This window comes from Scyliorhinus canicula, chromosome 1, assembly GCF_902713615.1.
Source record: "Scyliorhinus canicula chromosome 1, sScyCan1.1, whole genome shotgun sequence".
NCBI lineage: Eukaryota > Metazoa > Chordata > Chondrichthyes > Carcharhiniformes > Scyliorhinidae > Scyliorhinus > Scyliorhinus canicula.
In genome coordinates this window covers 229,796,386-229,816,537 of record NC_052146.1, presented here as the reverse complement: position 1 = coordinate 229,816,537, position 20,152 = coordinate 229,796,386, and the positions used below count along the sequence as shown (strand labels likewise).

Genomic DNA, 20,152 nt, shown 5'->3' with positions numbered 1-20,152 from the left:
GTGGTGCGACCTCCAACCAGCAGGTGGCGGTAAAGACCCACCATGTGGTCTCCAGACAAGGCACTCAGATACAAGCGTGGGCACATCTGGTGATCGGGAGATGGTTATAAGACGTACAAGTGGACAATCATGCCTAGGGGTAGTTCGAGGGGAGTACAGAGAAACTCCATGATAACTTGCTCTGTACCAGATCGCCATCTTGCCACGTGTGATTTAATAAAGATCTGGTTTGGCCAACTCACAAGTTGTTTGGTAGATTAGTTGCATGACATCAAACACCGAACACAGAGGTTTTAACACCGATGTTGAAATTACAAATAAAAGTTAAATATTTCAAAAACCTTGCGTGAAAGCCTGTATGTAGTCTGGATCCCAACACAACAGAATCTTAGCACACATCGAGGACAGCACCCTGCATTGAGCAGCACCTGGACCACTCTCCTGTCCTTCTCCTTCAATGGAAACATGACTTCTTATCCTATTCAACAAAAGAAGCAGAAGCATTAGTTTTATTAAAGCTTACAGGTTTTTGACAGAAATTTTTTTTTCAATATCCTAAAACATTTAATCCAAAACATTAAAAATAAACAGGAAAGTTTCAACAGTTTTGTTCGACTTCCACCTTTTGTTTTTAAAAGTTACATTGTTTTGTACTACAACACTGGGGAATGGGATGGTCATATACTTCCCTTTCCTACACAACCGTTCTACCAAATTATGGCAATTTGCCAAATTATTCAGTTCTTGCTACCAGTTCACATGCCTACAAGAAACTGTAACAAAATTGCACAAAGTTATATCCCATTACACTCTTTGAATATTGCTGAAAAGGGAGACATGTTGCTGAAGCTTTTTATCTTGCACTCATCGGGACAAACACAAGAATGGCAACTATAAAACAATCACAACTATACTGCAGAACAGGACAGTGATCGATTTGCAAATCAACGCTGATTGCTTTCTCCGTGGTATTGCCTCAGCCAATGGTAAACTTTAGGCTCCCCAAGCTCCCGGGTAATTTAAGAAGGTGCATGGTTTGAACATATTCCATTTGTTTGCAAAGTATGGGTCCTTGCATACGAATGTATGCATTCCTAGCAAGTGTAGAAGAATGTGAATGTTTTAAATTAAATAAAGGAGGCATTTAGCACTTCACATTTATTCTTACTCAAAAAGGATGTTAATTTCATTCCAATTCTCCCAACCTTTGCATCCTTTAGTTTTTCCCCCCGTTTACTTTTAAAAGTTATGATGGGTTCTGCTTCCACCCTCGTTTGTGGTGTGGTATTAGATATCCAAATAAACCATTGGACGAAGTTCAAGGAGAATGATGATATTATTTACCTTGAGAATCTGGCATGAATTTGAACATGGGGAGCATTCTACTGCACCCAACCTATACCCTTGAACATGGGGAGCATTCTACTGCACCCAACCTGTACCCTTGAACATGGGAAGCATTCTATTGCACCCAACCTGTACCCTTGAACATGGGGAGCATTCTACTGCACCCAACCTGTACCCTTGAACATGGGGAGCATTCTACTGCACCCAACCTATGCTCTTGCCTTAGAACCAATTTAAGGTTCCTCACCCGCTGTAGACAAGTAGCTAACGTTACTATATAGATATGTTAAAGACCCATGGCCTCGCCTTTATTCTCACCCCCACCCAGGTGGGTTTGAAGGTGGTGCATAAACTCACATGATAGGATTCCCTCTAGGACTTGTCTGCTCCGATCCAGACTCAATTTCATAGTAGGGTGGGTCAGGGCCACAAATGGGAAGCCTGCCCAGGCCCCGTGGTCACATAAAGGGCCTTTTTCTGCCCAGCCTCAATTTTAGGCTGGATCAGGGCGCTAAATAGAAAAGTGTACATTCTCAATCTCAGGTGGGAAGAGGGGCCTTAATCTGAAGGCCCCTCAGATTTGGAGAGACCTCCCTTCAGGGACCGGAGAGCTCCAGTACCCCCACCAGCCTACCACCCAAGGTATGCCCTACCCTCCCACCCCTGGGACTTCTCTGACGTGCAGTACCAGGACATAGGCTCAGGCACAGCGCCTGATGCAATCAACATTCAATTGATCGTAAAATGGCATCAGGCCTGTCGGAGCCGGCAGGGATGTGTTCCCCACCAACTTTTATGGGATATGGGAGTCACTGGAATGGCCAGATTTGTTGCCCATCTCAAATTGCCCTTGAGAAGATGACCGTGAGCTGCCTTCTTGAATTGCCACAATCCTTAAGGTGCAAATGTACCCACACTGCTGCTCAGAAGGGAGTTCCAGGATTTTGACCCAAAAACAGTGAAGGAACAGCAGTATAGTTCCAAGTCAGTATGGCGTGTAGCTTGGAAAGAACTTTCAGGTCATGGCACTTCCATGAGTGTTGTCCATGTCCATCGAGATGATAAGAGGTCGCAGGTTTGGAAGGTGCTGTCAAAGGGAGCTTTGTTGAGTTGCTGCAGTGCATCTTGTATATCGTACACACTGCTGCTAGGCAAGTGGTGAATATTCCTTCATACTCCTGGCTTGTACCATGTAGACAGTGAATATACTTTGGGGAATTAGGAAGTAAGTTGCCTCATAATTACCAGCCTCTTGACCAGCTCTTGTTAGCACAGTATTTATATATGGCTGGTCCAGTAGTTTCTATTCAATGGTAACCACACTCAAGGATGTTGGTAGATTCAGCAATGGTTAGCTTCTCTCTTATTGGACGTCGTCATTGCCTGGCACTGTTATAGCATGAATCCTACTTGCACTTATCAGTCCAAGTGTGAATTTCGTCCAGATCTTGGACACGGACTGCTTCATATCTAAGGATTTGTGAGGCACTGAACATTGCACAATCAATGACAGACATTCCCACTTCTGACCATCTGATGAAAGTAAGTTTCTTGACATTCTCCCCGTGTTTGCGCGGGTTTCACCCCCACAGTCCAAAGATGTGCAAGGTAGGTGGATTGGCCATGCTAAATTGCCCCTTAATTGGAAAAAATGAATTGGGTACCTTAATTTAATAAAAAGTAAAGGTTCTTGATAAAGCAACTGAAGATGACTGAGCCTTGGACACTATCTCTTTTTTTTAAATTCCTTTATCAGAGTTACAAAGCCAGAGCTCAGAGTGTGGACATGGGCAAACTCCTAATCCAGCTCCCTGGCTGCTCCAAGAAACAATTCAAATTAAATCCAATTCATGGTCCCCACAAGAGAGACATATCAGGTCCAGGCATTACATCTGACCTCGCACTCACGTTAGCCAAAAGGCCAAAATGCAATGAGGGCTGGTTAAGAACAGATACTACTCTTGATCTTAGCTAAAGTGCCGAGAAATGATGCCTTGGACACTACCTTGAGAAACTCCTCAGCAATGTTGTGAAACTTAGATGGTTGGCCTCCAACAACCACAACCGCTTTCCTTTATACTAGGTATGACTCCAACCAGTTCCTTACTTTTGCCAGGCTGGACAAACGAACAAAATATATGTCAATACAAATCAAGCATTACTTAAAACAATATATCTTATTTTCTACAGTGGAAGAAAACGTTGAACTGCACCTTGCCTTATCATGTGACCTATTCTAAATGTCTATTTTGACTGCAAAGATTTTAAAAATATTAAACAATCGGATTACACCGACAACAGGACTATGTCTTCTTGCACATTACTGAAGTCAGATTTTTGTACACACTGACATAATCACATAAATGTTGTGCGTTGACAAAGGGCCATCTGGACTCGAAACATTAGCTCTTTTCTCTCCTTACAGATGCTGCCAAACCTGCTGAGATTTTCCAGCATTTTCCCTTCTGGTTACACATATTTTTTTAATGATTCGACTAGCACGCAAGTGTACTTGCGGTAGGAACGCACTTAGAGGAACCATAAAGTATTTATATATGACACAGTTAAACAAACCATATTCAGTCGAATTTACTTCGCCTTCAAAACAAGTAAAATTTAAAAAATATCGACATATCACTAAACTCATATTTCCTCACCTACTGCCCGGTTCCGGAAGTGATTGCTGAAATATGTGAAGCGACTCGGATCTGACTTTCTGCCACTTAATGTCCCTGAGTTCAGATCGATCCCATTGGCGAGTGTTCCCGCGCATTTCTCTGTCTTATTGGATGATGTGTCTATTGAGCTGCATTTCTGTATCCCATTGGATGATGTGTCTATTGAGATGTATCTCTGTACCCTATTGGATGATGTGTCTATTCGGATGTATCTCTGTATCTTATTGGATGATGTGTCTATTCGGATGTATCTCTGTATCTTATTGGATGATGTGTCTATTCGGATGTATCTGTATCCTATTGGATGATGTGTCTATTCGTATGTATCTCTATACCCTGTTGGATAATGTGTCTATTCGGATGTATCTCGGTACCCTATTGGATAATGTGTCTATTCGGATGTATCTCGGTACCCTATTGGATAATGTGTCTATTCGGATGTATCTCGGTACCCTATTGGATAATGTGTCTATTCGGATGTATCTCGGTACCCTATTGGATAATGTGTCTATTCGGATGTATCTCTATATCCTATTGGATGATGTGTCTAGTTGGATGTATCTCTATATCCTATTGGATGATGTGTCTAGTTGGATGTATCTCTGTATCCTATTGGTTTGCTCAGAGCGTGAGTGAGGCTGAAGTGCAGAGAGGTCATTACTGAGTGAATGTTTTTATAAAGAAAATTATGGGGTCACAGCCGCCTCCTAAACCATGGGAAAGACAGATCCCGGGAAATCTGAGTGCTCCCTCTTTCCAGTAAGTGTTATTGGTGATGTTGAAGTGCATGCTGCTGATGAGGCTGCCTTTTCCCGGCCGCGGCTTCATGTCGCTGCCGTGGCTCCGAGTGCCGCCTCACTGGCCTTTCTGCGGAAAAGAAAGAGACAAGTTTGATTATTGAGTGGGGAGTGAGTGGGGTGGGTTGGGGTGAAAATCACCGTCAACTTTAGAACCGAATTAGATTTCAACATAGTATTTACACCTTACCCAAATGGAGTTGGGCGATCGTGTATCGGTGGCTTCACTGCGAGGAGCATGAGCGAGTTGTGCAAATAAGTGTTCCGGCGGGGGGGGGGGCTCTCTTAAGAATTATTCAAAATGCTGACAAGTTCTAAGATTTCATTCCAAGTAATTTGTTTTCCAAAGTCCATACTCCACTAAGTGCCCCTCCAGAGTGAAAGTCGACATTGAATGCTGCGGAAGGAAAATTCCTGGTCAGGCCCAGTGAGCTGAGCAGACAGTGCCACAGCTTGTTCCACTCCAGCCACAGTCCATATTCTGATGTAGCTACATTCCCTCACACGCAGACACACACAGATAATAAATACACTTGCTTATCCTTTTTGATGTGGATGTAATGAGTGATATGTAAGATATTTTAGAAAATGCTCTGACAATGAGGCTGAAATGCTTTGTGAGCAATCGGCTCCCGCGCGGGCTTTTCGCTGAACGAAGGTCAGTGAGGGGCTGAGTGTTGAAAAGTATATTTGGAAATTGCAGCACAACGATATACAATCAAACACCGCGACACTGCAGCGAATGCCTTAAGGTTTAACAACACTAACTATTGAATCGTAGTAATTACTTCCTTTTAATAGCGCCTTTCACGTAGTAGAATGCCCCAAGGCCCCATCAAACAAAAGTGACACTGAGTAAGCCACAAAATGACATTGGGGAAAATGACCAAAAGCTTGAGTAAGAGCAAGGTTTTAAGGAATGTCTTAAAGGAAGACAGAGAGGTGTAGGGAACGAATTCCAGACCTATTAGGCTTCCATCATGAAGATGTTGAAGAGACCACGATTGACTGAGCACAGATATCTTGGAGATTTGTATTTATCTGAATCTAAATCTTATTTTGCCCCTCAACCCCCCCAGATTTCTGCCAGTTCTGACCTTGAGGTTCCCTGGTTTTAATCGTTACATCCTTGGTGGCCGTGACTTTCAACAACCGAGATCCCAAACTATGGAACTGCCTTCCTATATGTATCCACCTCTCTTTCCTCTGAGATGCTCCTTAAAACCTACTTCTTTGGCCTAACTTTGGTCGTCTGGCTTAATATTTTCTTATGTTCTCAGTTTCAAACCTTACTGTAAAGTGCCTTTTCTGTTTTTATAACTTGCAAAGCCTTGTATAAATGTGTTATTGTTGCAAGACTGGAGATTACATGGATAGGGAGGGATGATGCCATGGATTGATTTGAAAACAAGGAAAATAGTTTTTTAAAAATCAAGGCAATTCTTAACCAGGAACCCATGTAGGTCAGTTAACATCGAGGTGGTGTTGGACGAATGAAGTTTTGTGTGAATTTGGGAGAGGGCGGTAGAGTTTTGGTTGGATTTATGGAGGGGAGAAAATGGGGGAGCAGCCAGCTGAGTGTTGGAATATTCAAGTCCAGGCATAACAACGGCAACAATGAGGGTTTCAACAGCAGGGAGGCTAAGGCACAGGAGGAGACAGGCAATGATAGGGATATGGAAATAGGTGGCCTAAGTGATGGCACCGTTGTGCGACATAGCTCATATTGGGGTCAGATATGACACCAGGACTGTGAGCAGTCCGGTTCTGCCTCAGTCAGTTGCCGTGGAGAGGGGTGCGGTTGGTGACAGTTGTGGCATGCACCACATACCATGATGTCAGACTTCCCAATATTTAGTTGGATTATATTTTTGCCCCTCTTCCGTTATTGGATGGTGGACAAGTTGTGTGACAATTTAGAAATAGTGGCGATGTTGAGAGACGTGTTGGTGAGGTAGAATCGGAAGTCATCAGTGTACGTATGAAAACTAATGCTGTGACTACAATGTGGCAAAAAGTTATTCATTTTGGTAAGGAAAATTTTAAAAAATGTCCTTGTACACGAATCACAAAGTTAACATACAAGGACAGCAAGCAATTAGTTGGCAAATAGTATGTTAGCTTTTGTTAGAAAGGGATTGGAAAATGATTTGACTTGATTTGTTGTCACGTGTACCGAGGTACAGTGAAAAGTATTGTTCTGCGTACAGGCCAGACAGATTGTTCCATAAATGGAAAAACTTAGGACAACCAGAAATACACAATGTAAATACATAGACACGGGCATCGGGTGAAGCATAGGGAGTGCTCTACTACTCGATCAGTTCCGTCCATAAGTGGGTCATTCAGGAGTCTGGTAACAGCGGGGAAGAAGCTGTTTTTGAATCTGTTAATGCATGTTCTCAGACTTTGGAACAGAATAATCCGGGTGGGAGGGGTCTTTGATTATGCTGCCCACTTTCCCAAGGCAGCGGGAGGATGGGAGGCGGTTTCACTTGATGGACTGGGCTGTGTTCATGACTCTCTGCAGTTTCTTACGGTCTTGGGCCGAGCAGATACCATACCAGGCTCTGATTCAGCCGGATAGGATGCTTTCTATGGTGCATCTCTAAAAATTGGTAAGAGTCAATGTGGACATGCCGAAATACGTTAGTTTCCTGAGGAAATATAGGCGTTGTTGTGCTTTCTTGGTTGTAATGTCGATGTGGGTGGAATTGGACCGATTGTTGGTGGCGTGATTTGGGGGACGCCTGAGGACCCTGGCCTTTGGGTGTACTTACCTACAAGACCAAAACGTGGGATTGTTGTTCTCTTTACACTGTTTTAAAAAGTCAGTACTGTAGAATCTGCTAAAGCAGTACACCTGGATCAGCCAGGTAGAAAACAAAGATTCTATTTATTCACAATGTTATACACTCCACTCCCCGAAGGGCCTCCTACCAGGCCGGGGTTTTTATATTAGAGAGCTGAGCTCTCAGTTAAGGGGGAAAGCTCGTCCGGGAGAACGTCCGCCCCCTTGTCCGGGGGGGACTCCTATTCAGAAGAGGTCACCTGGAATCTGATTGTCCTGATCGTCTAACCTCCGTGAGGGTTATAACAAGTGCCTTTTAGCATTTACATTGCTGTTATTATTTACTTAATACTGATTATATGGAGTTATAGATTTTTGAAGCGTTTGCTGTGGGGTTTTTTATTATACACTACTGTTTATATGTAATTATAGAGCCTTATAGTATTCACCATTATTGTTGTTCACTTTATACTATTGATATGTAGCTACAATGTTTTGCAACCTTTTGCTACCTCGTGTGCGAGGTTCAAAGTTTAGAAGTCTTAAATACATTTGGAGTGTTTTTAGGTACACAGGGGGTGAGGGAAGGATAGTAACAACTTATGGGTTGAACATTACAGGTTAGTAGTAATGGGGCAGAGTAGTAGTTAGTAGTAATGGGGCACTTAGTTTTAAGTTTATTGGTTTTAAGGAAATTATTTTTTTAAACCTCAGGTGGGAGTCACCCAGCTAGCAGATATGCTGGTTAACGGAAGTGAAGTGGGGGAGAAGACTGCGATTGGATATGGGGGGGAGTAATTTTTGTGGTTCTTCTTTCGTTCGTTTGGGTGCGGGTGATAAATAGGGAGTGGTGGGTATTTCTCTGGGAGAGATGGGGGGGGCGGGGAAGAGATGGGCTGCTGGCATTGAAGGACTTTTTATGGAATCGTTGTGCGGAAGGAGATTGAGGCAAACGCCTTGAGGGGACCTGGATGAGGTGAGATTGGGGCGAGGAAAACTCATTGGTTCTGGATATTGCTGATCGGGGTAGGGTGAGAGTGTGGACTGATCCCGTGAAATGTGAGAGGATTGAACGGCCGATCAAGCAGTTTTGAGTGTTCTACTTAAAGTTTCATGGCAGACATGGTGTTTATGTAACAAACTCGCCTTAAGATCTTAAAAAATTCTAGGTAAGTTGTTGCTGGTGGGGGTGGTAGATTTGGGGTATTCAGCGATTGTCGTATCAGATCATGCACCACATGTTCTGGATCTGTGTGTGGAGAAGGGGGTATCTCAGTGACTGCAGTGGAGATTAGATGTGGTGTTGAAGGCGGTAGTCAGAGGAGAACAAGGAGAAAAGGCCAGTAGGCTGTTTGCACACCAATTGAGGCAACAGGCAGTGGCAAGGGAAATTGTGCAGATAAAGGACTCTGGGGGCAGCCTGGTCACTGAACTAAGGAAGGTGAACGGAGCATTTAAGGCCTTCTATCAGGGTCAATGCAGATGGGATCCTCCAGGAAGAGGCTGGGTATGAAGTAGATTCAAGATGACTTAAATTTCCCAGTGGTGGAGTAAGAGGTAATGCAAGGGTTGGAAGCCCCACTTGGACTGGATAAGTTTATGGGGAGGCAATGGGCTGATGCAAACTGTAAAGGCTCTGGGACCAAATGGATTCGCATGGAATTCTATAAAAAGTTTGCCACAATTTTGGGGCCAATCCTGGTTGAAATGTTCAATGACTCGATGAATAAGGGGGAGCTTCCACCCACATTAGCGGTAAATATTAGGAAATTGGTAAATGTGGTTAAGACGCCCCCGTCAAGCCGGAAAATGGAGGCAATAATATCTATGGACCCTGAAAAGACTTTTGGGTTGAGTGGGAGTACCTTTTCAAAATATTTGGATGATTTGGTCTTGAGGGTTTGTTAACTAGACTACGTTGTTCTATAGAGCCCCCACAGATAGTGTGCATACAAACACCATCAGTTTGGGTTATTTTAGCTTTCAGCAAGGAACAAGGCAGGGGTGTCCATTGTCCCTGATGTTCTGCACACTGGCAATTGAGCCACTGGCAATGGCACTTAGGGCATCGACGGAGTGGAGAGGAATTGAGAGGGAAGGTGTGGAGCACCGAGTCTCCCTGTATGCGGACGACCTGCTGTTATACATCACAGACCCGGATTCCAGTATAGATCATATTTTGGCGATGCCAGTGAAATTTGGCTCGTTCTTGGGATATAATCTTAATGTGGGAAAGAGCGAGATATTCCCGGTCAGTGCATCGATACAGGGGAGGGATTTGGAGATGCTAGGTGAACTGGACATTCTGAACTCCCTCAGTGTAGAACCAGATCTAGAACCAGCTCAGACAGCATGTTAAGGTAGAGGGCATATTGTTGTGGACTCCGATCTGTAATAATCATTTACCCTGGCAGGGCTGGACTCAATCTACAAAGGGTCGAGCGTGAGGGGATGGAGTGGTTCAGAGACCTTTTTGTAGAAGGGACATTGCAAAATCAGAAAAGCTTGTGGATAAATTTCCCTGCCGGAGGGGAATGGTACCTGCAATTCAAAGATTTTTAAAAAATAAAATAATCTTTATTAGTGTCACAAGTAGGCTTACATTAACACTGCAAAGAAGTTACTGTGAAAATCCCCTAGTCGCCACAGGCGCCTGTTCAGGTACACTGAGGGAGTTCAGAATGTCCAGTTCACCTAATAGCGCGTCTTTGGGGACTTGTAGGAGGAAATCGGAGCACCCGGAGAAAACCCATGCAGATGCGGGGAGAACGTGCAGACTCCACACAGTGACCCAAGTTGGGAATTAAACCCAGATCCCTGGTGCTGTGTGGCAACAGTGCTAACCACTGAAGAGTTGGCCAAGTTTCCGCAGTTTCCACCCCTCCCTGTCACTGATTGAAAAGATTGTGTCAGAGGATGAGAATGGAAAGAGCAAGATTTCTGACATTTATGGACAGCTGATGTAAATGGGAGGAAGAACTTGTGGAAACCTTTGAAGGCGGGATTTGAAGTGAGGCACTGTGTGCGAGGTTATGTTTAATATAATTTAAGGTGGTGCATTGAGGGCACATGACAAAGTCACATATGAGTCAGTTTTTCCACGTGTGTGTGTGTGTGTGTGTGTGTGTGTGTGTGTGTGTGTGTGTGTGTGTGTGTGTGTGTGTGTGGTGTTAGGGAGAGGGACCTTTTGTGCATTATTTTTAAATCTGTTTTTCTTAATCTGTTCTTTAAAGTATAGTTACAAAATGGGGAAGGTAGAGTAAAGGCAGAGAGTCTTTGTTTAGGAATACTTGTATAAAGATTTTTAGATTGTGTGTTTTGTATATAATCTGAAAATGCATTGAATAATTAAAAACAAAAATCTCGGACTATGGCAAATTTATCTTTACCTTACTCACTGTGTGTACTTTTGGTCTCCTTGCCTAAGGAAGAATAGACTTGGCCTGGAGCGGGTGCAGCTAAGGTTTCAGGTATCATAGACTATTTCCTGGGATGACGGAATTGTCATATGAGGAGAGCGAACGATTCCCTTGAGTAGAGGAATTAAACATATAAAATTTCAAAGGAGCTTGACAGGGTACTTGCTGAGAAAATATTTCCCCTGGTGGAGGAATCTAGAATACAGGGTCACGGTCTCAGAATCAGGGTTCAACCATTTAGCAATGAGATGAGGAGAAATTTCTTCATTCAAAGGGTTGTGAATCTTTGGAATTCTCTATCCCAGAAAACTCTGGATATTCAGCACCGAGTATATTCAAGGCATTCAATAGATTTTCGAGTGCTAAGTGAATTGGAAGATAAGGGGCTATTGTGGGAAGGTAGATTTGAGGTGGTAGATCAGCCAATATCTTGTTGAATTACATGACAGGCTCAAAAGGCAAGTGGTCTACTTTGGATACAATTTCCTACATTCTGAGTTTTTGGATGATGTCGCCAAGGATCAGAGAGGGCAAAGGATAAATCCTTGGAGAACAGCAGAGGTAATGGTCCTGGAGCAGAAAAAGAAGTTATTGCAGGTAAATCTGGTTAAGATAGGATAGACATGAATGGAATTTACCCAGCATGCAGTGGCATGGCATTTGACCGTAATAATAGTCACAAAATCTAAAGGCTATGTTTACAGGAGAAGGTGGAAAGAGAGAAATGTAAGCCCTCAGCATTGTGGTATGGTGACCATTCAAGTTGAGGGAATAAATAGGAAAGTAGGATTAGTAGGGACAGTATAGTTGGGGGAATAGATACTGTTCACTGCAGTCAAAAACATGAGTTCCAAAGGCTGTGATGCCTGCCTGGTGAGTAAGATCCAATTATTGTGATCCATGTCGGTACCAATGACATGGGTAGCAAAAGGAAAGGGGTTCTGCTGAGGTAGTCTGAGCAGCTACGGGCTAAATTTAAAAAAAAACAACACCAACATTATAAGCTATGGGTTAGTACCTGAGCAATAAGCTAATTAGTGGAAGGTAAATAAGATCAGAGAGTTGAATGTGTGACTGAAAGATTGATGTGAGAGAAATGGGTTTCAATTGATGAAGTATGGGCACCATACTTTGGAACATAGAACTTTACAGCGCAGTACAGGCCCTTCGGCCCTCGATGTTGCGTCGTCCTGTGAAACCCCTCTAAAGTCCCTCTACACTATTCCCTCATCGTCCATATGCCTATTCAATGACCATTTGAATGCGTTTAGTGTTGGCGAGTCCACTACTGTTGCAGGCAGGGCATTCCACGCTCTTACTACTCTCTGAGTAAAGAACCTACCTCTGACATCTGTCCTATATCTATCTCCCCTCAATTTAAAGCTATGTCCCCTCGTGCTGGACATCACCGTCCGAGGAAAAAGGCTCGCAATGTCCACCCTATCTAATCCTCTGATCATCTTGTATGCCTCAATTAAGTCACCTCTTAACCTTCTTCTCTCTAACGAAAACAGCCTCAAGTCCTTCAGCCTTTCCTCATATGATCTTCCCTCCATACCAGGCAACATCCTGGTAAATCTCCTCTACCCTTTCCAATGCTTCCACATCCTTCCGATAATGTGGCGACCAGAACTGCACGCAATACTCCAAATGCAGCCGCACCAGAGTTTTGTACAACTGCAACATGACCTCATGGCTCCGAAACGCAATTCCTCTACCAATAAAAGCTAACACACCATATGCCTTCTTAACAACCCTCTCAACCTGGGTGGCAACTTTCAGGGATCTATGGACATGGGCTCGTCCACACTACCAAGAATCTTACCATTAGCCCAGTACTCTGTCTTCCTGTTATTCCTTCCAAAATGAATCACCTCACACTTTTCTGCATTAAACTCCATTTGCCACCTGTCAGCCAGCTCTGCAGCTTATCTACGTCCCTCTGTAACTTGTAACATCCTTCTGCACTGTCCACAACTCCACCGACTTTAGTGTCATCTGCAAATTTACTCACCCATCCTTCCACGCTCTCCTCCAGGTCATTTATAAAAATGACAAACAGCAGCGGCCCCAAAACAGATCCTTGTGGTACACCACTAGTAACTGGACACCAGTCTGAACATTTCCCATCAACCACCACCCTTTGTCTTCTATCAGCTAGCCAATTTCTGATCCAAACTGCTAAATCACCCTGAATCCCATGCCTCTGTATTTTATGCAATAGCCTACCGTGGGGAACCTTATCAAATGCTTTACTGAAATCCATATACACCACATCAACTGCTTTACCCTCATCCACCTGTTTGGTCACCTTCTCGAAGAACTCAATGAGTTTTGTGAGGCACGACCTTCACAAAACCATGTTGACTATCTCTAATCAAATTATTCCTTTCCAGATGATTATACATCCTATCTCTTATAAACCTTTCCAAGACTTTTCCCACAACAGAAGTAAGGCTCACTGGTCTATAGTTACCGGGCTTATCTCTACTCCCCTTCTTGAACAAGGGGACAACATTTGCTATCCTCCAGTCTTCTGGCACTATTCCTGTAGACAAAGATGACTTAAAGATCCCCCCACCCTTTAGATTATTGCCTCTGCTGACAATTAATTTTCCCTGAAGAAGTCGATAAACGGCTGCCACCTCCGGGCGAACCCTAGCATTGAACCTCTTAGGGCGAACTTGATTTTCTCAAAACTGAGAAACCCAGCCATGTCGCTAACCCAGGTCTTTGATTTCGGGGGCTTTGAGTCCCTTCACGCTAGCAATATCTGTCTCCGGGCTACCAGGGAGTCAAAGGCCAAGACATCAGCCTCTCTCACCCTTGGACTCCCGGATAGAACATAGAACAGTACAGCACAGAACAGGCCCTGACCTTCCGACACTCCAAAAATCGCCACCTCTGGTCTCGGCACCACCCTTATCTTTAGTACCGTTGACATGACATCGTCAAATCCCTGCCACAATCCCCTAAGCTTCGGGAATGCCCAAAACATATGGACGTGATTTGCTGGGCCCCCTGTACACCTCGCACACCTGTCCTCTACCTCAAAAAACTTGCTCATCCAGGCCACCGTCATGTGTGCCCGGTGAACTACCTTAAATTGCAAAAAACCCCATGCCTGCAGATACATGAATACGTTTCCTTTGGCAATTCAAATTTCTCCTCTAAATCCCTCAAACAGGGGAAGCTCCCATTTATGAATAAATCCCCCATCCTCTCGATCCCTGCTCTCTGCGACCTCCGAAACCCCCCATCTAGCCTTCCCGGTACAAACCGACGATTGTTACAAATTGGAGCCAAGACTGATTCTCCCTCCACTCTCATGTGCTTCCTCCACTGCCCCCAGACTCAGGGCTGCCACTACCACCAGGCCTGTGGAGTACCGGGCCGGCGAGGACAGCAGAGGTTCCGTTATCAATGCCCCCAGACTTGTGTCCTTACAGATGCCGCCTCCAGTCTTTTTTCCCCCGCCCACCCCCACTTCCTAATCATGGGTATATTTGTCCAGTAATAGTTGCTAAAGTTCGGCAGCGCCAGCCCACCCTCCCCTCGACTACGCTCCAGCAACACTTTCTTCACTCGTTGGGTTTTACCCGCCCACACAAAAACAAAATCACCTTGTTTATCCGTTTAAAAAAGGCCCTTTGGATAAAGATGGGGAGGCACTGGAAAACAAACAGAAATCTGGGGAGGACCGTCATTTTCACAGTCTGTACCCTCCACGCCAGTGGCAGCGGCAGCATGTCCCACCTTCTAAAGTCTTCCTTCATTTGCTCTACTAGCCAGGTCAGATTTAGTTTCTGTAATGTCTCCCATTCCCATGCCACCTGGATTCCCAAAGAGCGGAAACTCCCTCCCATCACTCTGAACGGCTGCTCTCCCAATCTCCTCTCTTGCCCCCTCGTCTGGATCGCGAACATCTCACTTTTCCCCTTATTCAATTTATACCCCGAAAACTGGCCAAATTCCCCTAAGATCTCCCCCATCCCCCTAACGGGTCAGAAATATACAGGAGAAGGTCGTTAGCGTACAGCAAGACCCTCCCTGTGTTCCACACCCCCCCCCCCCCCCCCTTCCAGTCCCAAGATACTCCGAGTGTCGTCGGCAGTGGCTCTATGGCCAGGGCAAACAGCAGCGGGGAGAGGGGGCACCCATGCCTTGTCCCTCGGCGCAGCTTAAAATAACCCGACATCAGCTGATTCGTTTGTACACTTGCTACTGGTGCCTGGTACAGCAGCCGACCCCAATCAATGAAGCCCTGCCCAAACCCGAACCTTCCTAACACCTCCCACAAATAATCCCACTCCACCCGGTCAAAGGCCTTTTCCACGTGCATCGCAACCACCACCTCCATCTCCCTCCCCTCTGAGGATATCATGATAACATTTAAAAGCCTTCTCACATTGGCTGTTAGCTGCCTGCCCTTAACAAACCCCGTCTGGTCTTCCCCTATCACCTCAGGGACACAGTCCTCTATCCTTGAGACCAATATTTTAGCCAACAGTTTAGCATCTGCATTCAATAGGGAGATTGGCCTGTATGACCCGCATAACATAGAACATAGAACAGTACAGCACAGAACAGGCCCTTCGGCCCTCAATGTTGTGCCGAGCCATGATCACCCTACTCAAACCCACGTATCCACCCTATACCCGTAACCCAACAACCCCCCCTTAACCTTACTTTTATTAGGACACTACGGGCAATTTAGCATGGCCAATCCACCTAACCCGCACATCTTTGGACTGTGGGAGGAAACCGGAGCACCCGGAGGAAACCCACGCACACAGGGGGAGGACGTGCAGACTCCACACAGACAGTGACCCAGCCAGGAATCGAACCTGGGACCCTGGAGCTGTGAAGCATTTATGCTAACCACCATGCTACCCTGCTGCCCCATAACTCTGGTTCCTTCTCCCGCTTCAGGATCAGTGAGATCTAGGCCTGTGATATTGTTGGGGGAAGGACACCCTGCTCCCTTGCCTCATTAAAAGCCCTCACCAGCAGCGGGCCCAGCATCTCTGAGAACTTCTTGCAGAATTCCACTGGGTAGCCGTCCGGTTCCGGGGCCTTACCTAACTGCATGGCCTCCAGCCCCTCTGCTATTTCTTCAATTCCAATCAGGGCTCTCAACCCTTCCACTTTCGGAAACTTCAAGTCACCCTGGAACTGCCTCATCCCCTCTACCCCAGCTGGGGGTTCTGACATGTACAGCCGGCTATAAAACACCTTAAGCACCCCGTTCAACCCACCTCTGTTCTTCACACTTCCTATCCCCCTGGCCGCCTCCCTTTTCCTCAGTTGGTGTGCAAGCAATCTGCTATCCTTTTCTCCACACTCATATATATATCGCCTTCCTCGCCCCCTCGCCTTCCTCAGCTGCTCCACCACCTTTCCTGTAGACAACAGACCAAACTCCATCTGTAGTCTCTGCCGCTCCTTCAATAACCCTGCCTCTAGAACATAGAACAGTACAGCACAGAACAGGCCCTTCGGCCCTCGATGTTGTGTCGAGCAATGATCACCCTACTCAAACCCACGTATCCACCCTATACCTGTAACCAAACACCCCCCCCCCCCCCCCACCTTACTTTTTAGGACACTATGGGCAATTTAGCATGGCCAATCCACCTAACCCGCACATCTTTGGACTGTGGGAGGAAACCAGAGCACCCGGAGGAAACCCACGCACACACTAGGAGGACGTGCAGACTCCTCACAGCCGGGAATCGAACCTGGGACCCTGGAGCTGTGAAGCACTTATGCTAACCACCATGCTACCGTGCTGCCTCTGGGGCCTCCGAATATCTCCTGTCTATCTGGAGTATTTCCCCAACCAGCCTATCTATCTCTGCTCCTTCCACCTTTTCCCTAGGGGCCCGTATTGAGATTAGCTCCCTCCTAACCACTGCCTTCAGCGCTTCCCAAATCGTTGTGACTTCCCCGTGTCATTTATTTCCAGACAGTTCTGGATGGACTCCCTCACTCGCCTACACACCCCCTCATCTGCTAACAGCCCCACGTCCAATCTCCATTGCAGGTGCTGACCACCCTCCTTGCTCACCCGTAAATCCACCCAATGTAGGGCATGGTCCGGCACAGCAAACAAAAGAACAAAGAAAAGTACAGCACAAGAACAGGCCCTTCGGCTCTCCAAGCCTGCGCCGACCAAGCTGCCCGTCTAAACTAAAATCTTCTACACTTCCGGGGTCCGTATCCTCTATTCCCATCCTATTCATGTATTTGTCAAGTTGCCCCTTAAACGTCGCTATCGCCCCTGCTTCCACCACGTCCTCTGGCAGCGAGTTCCAGGCACCCACTACCTCTGTGTAAAAAAAAACTTGCCTCGTACATCTCCTCTAAACCTTGCCCCTCGCACCTTAAACCTATGCCCCCTAGTAATTGACCCCTCTACCCTGGGAAAAGGTCTCTGACTATCCACTCTATCTATGTCCCTCCTAATTTTGTAGACCTCTATCAGGCCGTCCCTCAACCTCCTTCGTTCCAGTGAGAACAAACCAAGTTTATTCAACCTCTCCTCATAGCTAATGCCCTCCATACCAGGCAACATCCTGATAAATGTCTTCTGCACCCTCTCTAAAGCCTCCACATCTTTCTGGTAGTGTGGCGACCAGAATTGAACACTATACTCCAAGGGTTGCCTAACTAAGGTTCTATGCAGCTGCAACATGACTTGCCAATTTTTATACTAAGTGACCCGGCCAATGAAGGCAAGCATGCGTATGCCTTCTTGACTACCTTTTCCACCTGTGTTGCCCCTTTCAGTGACCTGTGGACCTGTAGACCTAGACTGTCAATACTCTTGAGGGTTCTACCATTCACTGTATGTTCCCTACCTGTATTAGGCCTTCCAAAATGCATTACCTCACATTTGTCCGGATTAAACTCCATCTGCCATCTCTCCGTCCAAGTCTCCAAACGATCTAAATCCTGCTGTATCCTCTGACGGTCCTCATCGCTATCCGCAATTCCACCAAACTTTGTGTCGTCCGCAAATTTACTAATCAGACCAGTTACATTTTCCTCCAAATCATTGAGGTATCCTACGAACAGTGAAGGTCCCAGCACTGATCCCTGCGGAACACCACTAGTCACAGCCCTCCAATCAGAAAAGCATCCTTCCATTGTTACTCTCTGCCTTCTATGACCTAGCCAGTTCTGTATCCATCTTGCCAGCTCACCCCTGTTTCCGTGTGACTTCACCTTTTGTACCAGTCTGCCATGAGGGACCTTGTCAAAGGCCTTACTGAAGTCCATATAGACAACATCCACTGCCCTCCCTGCTTCAATCATCTTTGTGACCTCCTCAAAAAACTCTAATCGCTGAATACTCGGTATCCGCCACTCCCACCAGTAAAGCCCTGCTCAAAATTTTAAAAATCGATCAGGGAGTACACTTTGTGCACGCAGGAGAAAAAAGAAAACTCCGTCCGAACCTCCATGGGTCTACACTACGCCTCCACCCGCTCCCATTTGCTCTATAAACCCCTTTAGTTCCTTCGCCACGGCTGGCACCCTCACTGTTGTTGACCTCGGCCAGTCCAACCTTGAATCAATGACCGTATTAAAGTTTCCCCCCATCTTCCATGATCAGCTTCTGCAAATCTTCCCTAACATAAATTCCACATCGTATATATTCACAAGCACCACCGGCATCCCCTCCAGCTTCCGCTCACCATGATGTACTTGCCCCTCGCGTCCACCATTATTTTCCCTGTCTCAAATGCCAACCTTTTTTTGATCAGGATCGCGACACCCCCCTCCTAGTCTTAGAGTCAACCCCGAATGAAATACTTGGCTGACATACCCCTTCCTCAATCTGGTCTGATCTATTACCCTCGGGTGTGCTCGGGTGTGTCTCCTGTAGCCTTGCCAGGTCCACTTTCAATCCCCTCCAATGCGCGAACACGTGAGCCTTCTTAACCTCATTCAGCCTTCTAATGTTCCATGTGACCAGTCTAGTCGGGGGGGGGCTTCCCGCCACTGCCCCCCCCACCGCACCCTGCCGATCAGCCATCACCCTTCTTAGGCCAGCCTCCAGCTCGCGCCCCTCGCCTCTGTCGGCCCGTCCTCGGGCATCCACTGTCCTCAACCTCCCATTTGTCTCCCACCAACAGTCCTTCCCCTGTCAGCAGAGCCGCCCCCCTCCCCCCTCCATTAGCAGCACCACAATCCCAACCTCCCTTAACAAAGAGATCACCTGCTCGCTCCCCCACTGTGCTTTCGTGAGCTAGCCCGCCCAGCTAGTCTGGTAGCCCCCGCTCACGGTGCCAGACATCCAACACCTATTGTCCTCCCTCTAGTAGTACAAGAGTCAGCAGGTCATGTTACAGTTGTATAGGACTTTGGTTAGGCCACATTTGGAATACTGCGTGCAGTTCTGGTCGCCACATTACCAGAAGGATGTGGATGCTTTGGAGAGGGTGCAGAGGAGGTTCACCAGGATGTTGCCTGGTATGGAGGGTGCTAGCTATGAAGAAAGGTTGAGTAGATTAGGATTGTTTTCGTTGGAAAGACGGAGGTTGAGGGGGGACCTGATTGAGGTATACAAAATTATGAGAGGTATGGACAGGGTGGATAGCAACAAGCTTTTTCCAAGAGTGGGGGTGTCAGTTACAAGTGGTCACGATTTCAAGGTGAGAGGGGGAAAGTTTAAGGGAGATGTGCGTGGAAAGTATTTTACGCAGAGGGTGGTGGGTGCCTGGAACGCTTTACCAGCGGAGGTGGTAGAGGCGGGCACGATAGCATCATTTAAGAGGCATCTAGACAAGTATATGAACGGGCGGCAACAGAGGGAAGTAGACCTTGGAAAACAGGAGACAGGTTTAGATAAAGGATCTGGATCGGCGCAGGCTGGGAGGGCCGAAGGGCCTGTTCCTGTGCTGTAATTTTCTTTGTTCTTTGTTCTCTACCCCCGCTTGAGCATACATATTTAAAACATCACCCTCCCCCACTGGAACAAAGTTAACTTGCAGATCTGAGCAACTGCAAATTGTTACAGAAGGCACTGCATGTACAGTTCAAAACAAAAATAACTTTCACAGAATCGATACAGCAATACCCTACCCCCAAGGTTCAGTGTCCTCAAACACT

General features: G+C 46.2%; 2 protein-coding genes and 1 pseudogene across 5 annotated transcripts in view; 1 reads left to right on the top strand and 2 right to left on the bottom strand.

Moving 5' to 3' along the window:
- The window catches only part of pus10 (pseudouridine synthase 10), a 96,733-nt gene extending 92,609 nt beyond the window's left edge, over positions 1-4,124 (bottom strand). Inside the window, exons 1-3 of one of the 4 annotated variants that reach the window (XM_038809110.1) lie at positions 4,005-4,065; positions 3,353-3,464; positions 342-478 (exon numbers count right to left, since the gene is read on the bottom strand). In XM_038809110.1, coding sequence (XP_038665038.1) covers positions 342-467 — 126 coding nt within the window. In that variant the 5' untranslated portion in view covers positions 468-478; positions 3,353-3,464; positions 4,005-4,065. Of the gene's footprint in view, positions 1-341; positions 479-3,352; positions 3,465-3,921 lie in introns of all 4 variants that reach the window. The other 3 variants (XM_038809118.1, XM_038809090.1, XM_038809100.1) reach the window with 3 other exon arrangements.
- LOC119978945 lies at positions 3,106-3,338 on the bottom strand (annotated as a pseudogene).
- A 518-nt stretch (positions 4,125-4,642) lies between the features above and the next one.
- The window catches only part of pex13 (peroxisomal biogenesis factor 13), a 35,032-nt gene continuing 19,522 nt past the window's right edge, over positions 4,643-20,152 (top strand). The window contains exon 1 of the mRNA XM_038809076.1: positions 4,643-4,784. Within this exon, the coding sequence (XP_038665004.1) occupies positions 4,714-4,784 (71 nt within the window). The 5' untranslated portion in view covers positions 4,643-4,713. The remainder of the gene's footprint in view (positions 4,785-20,152) is intronic.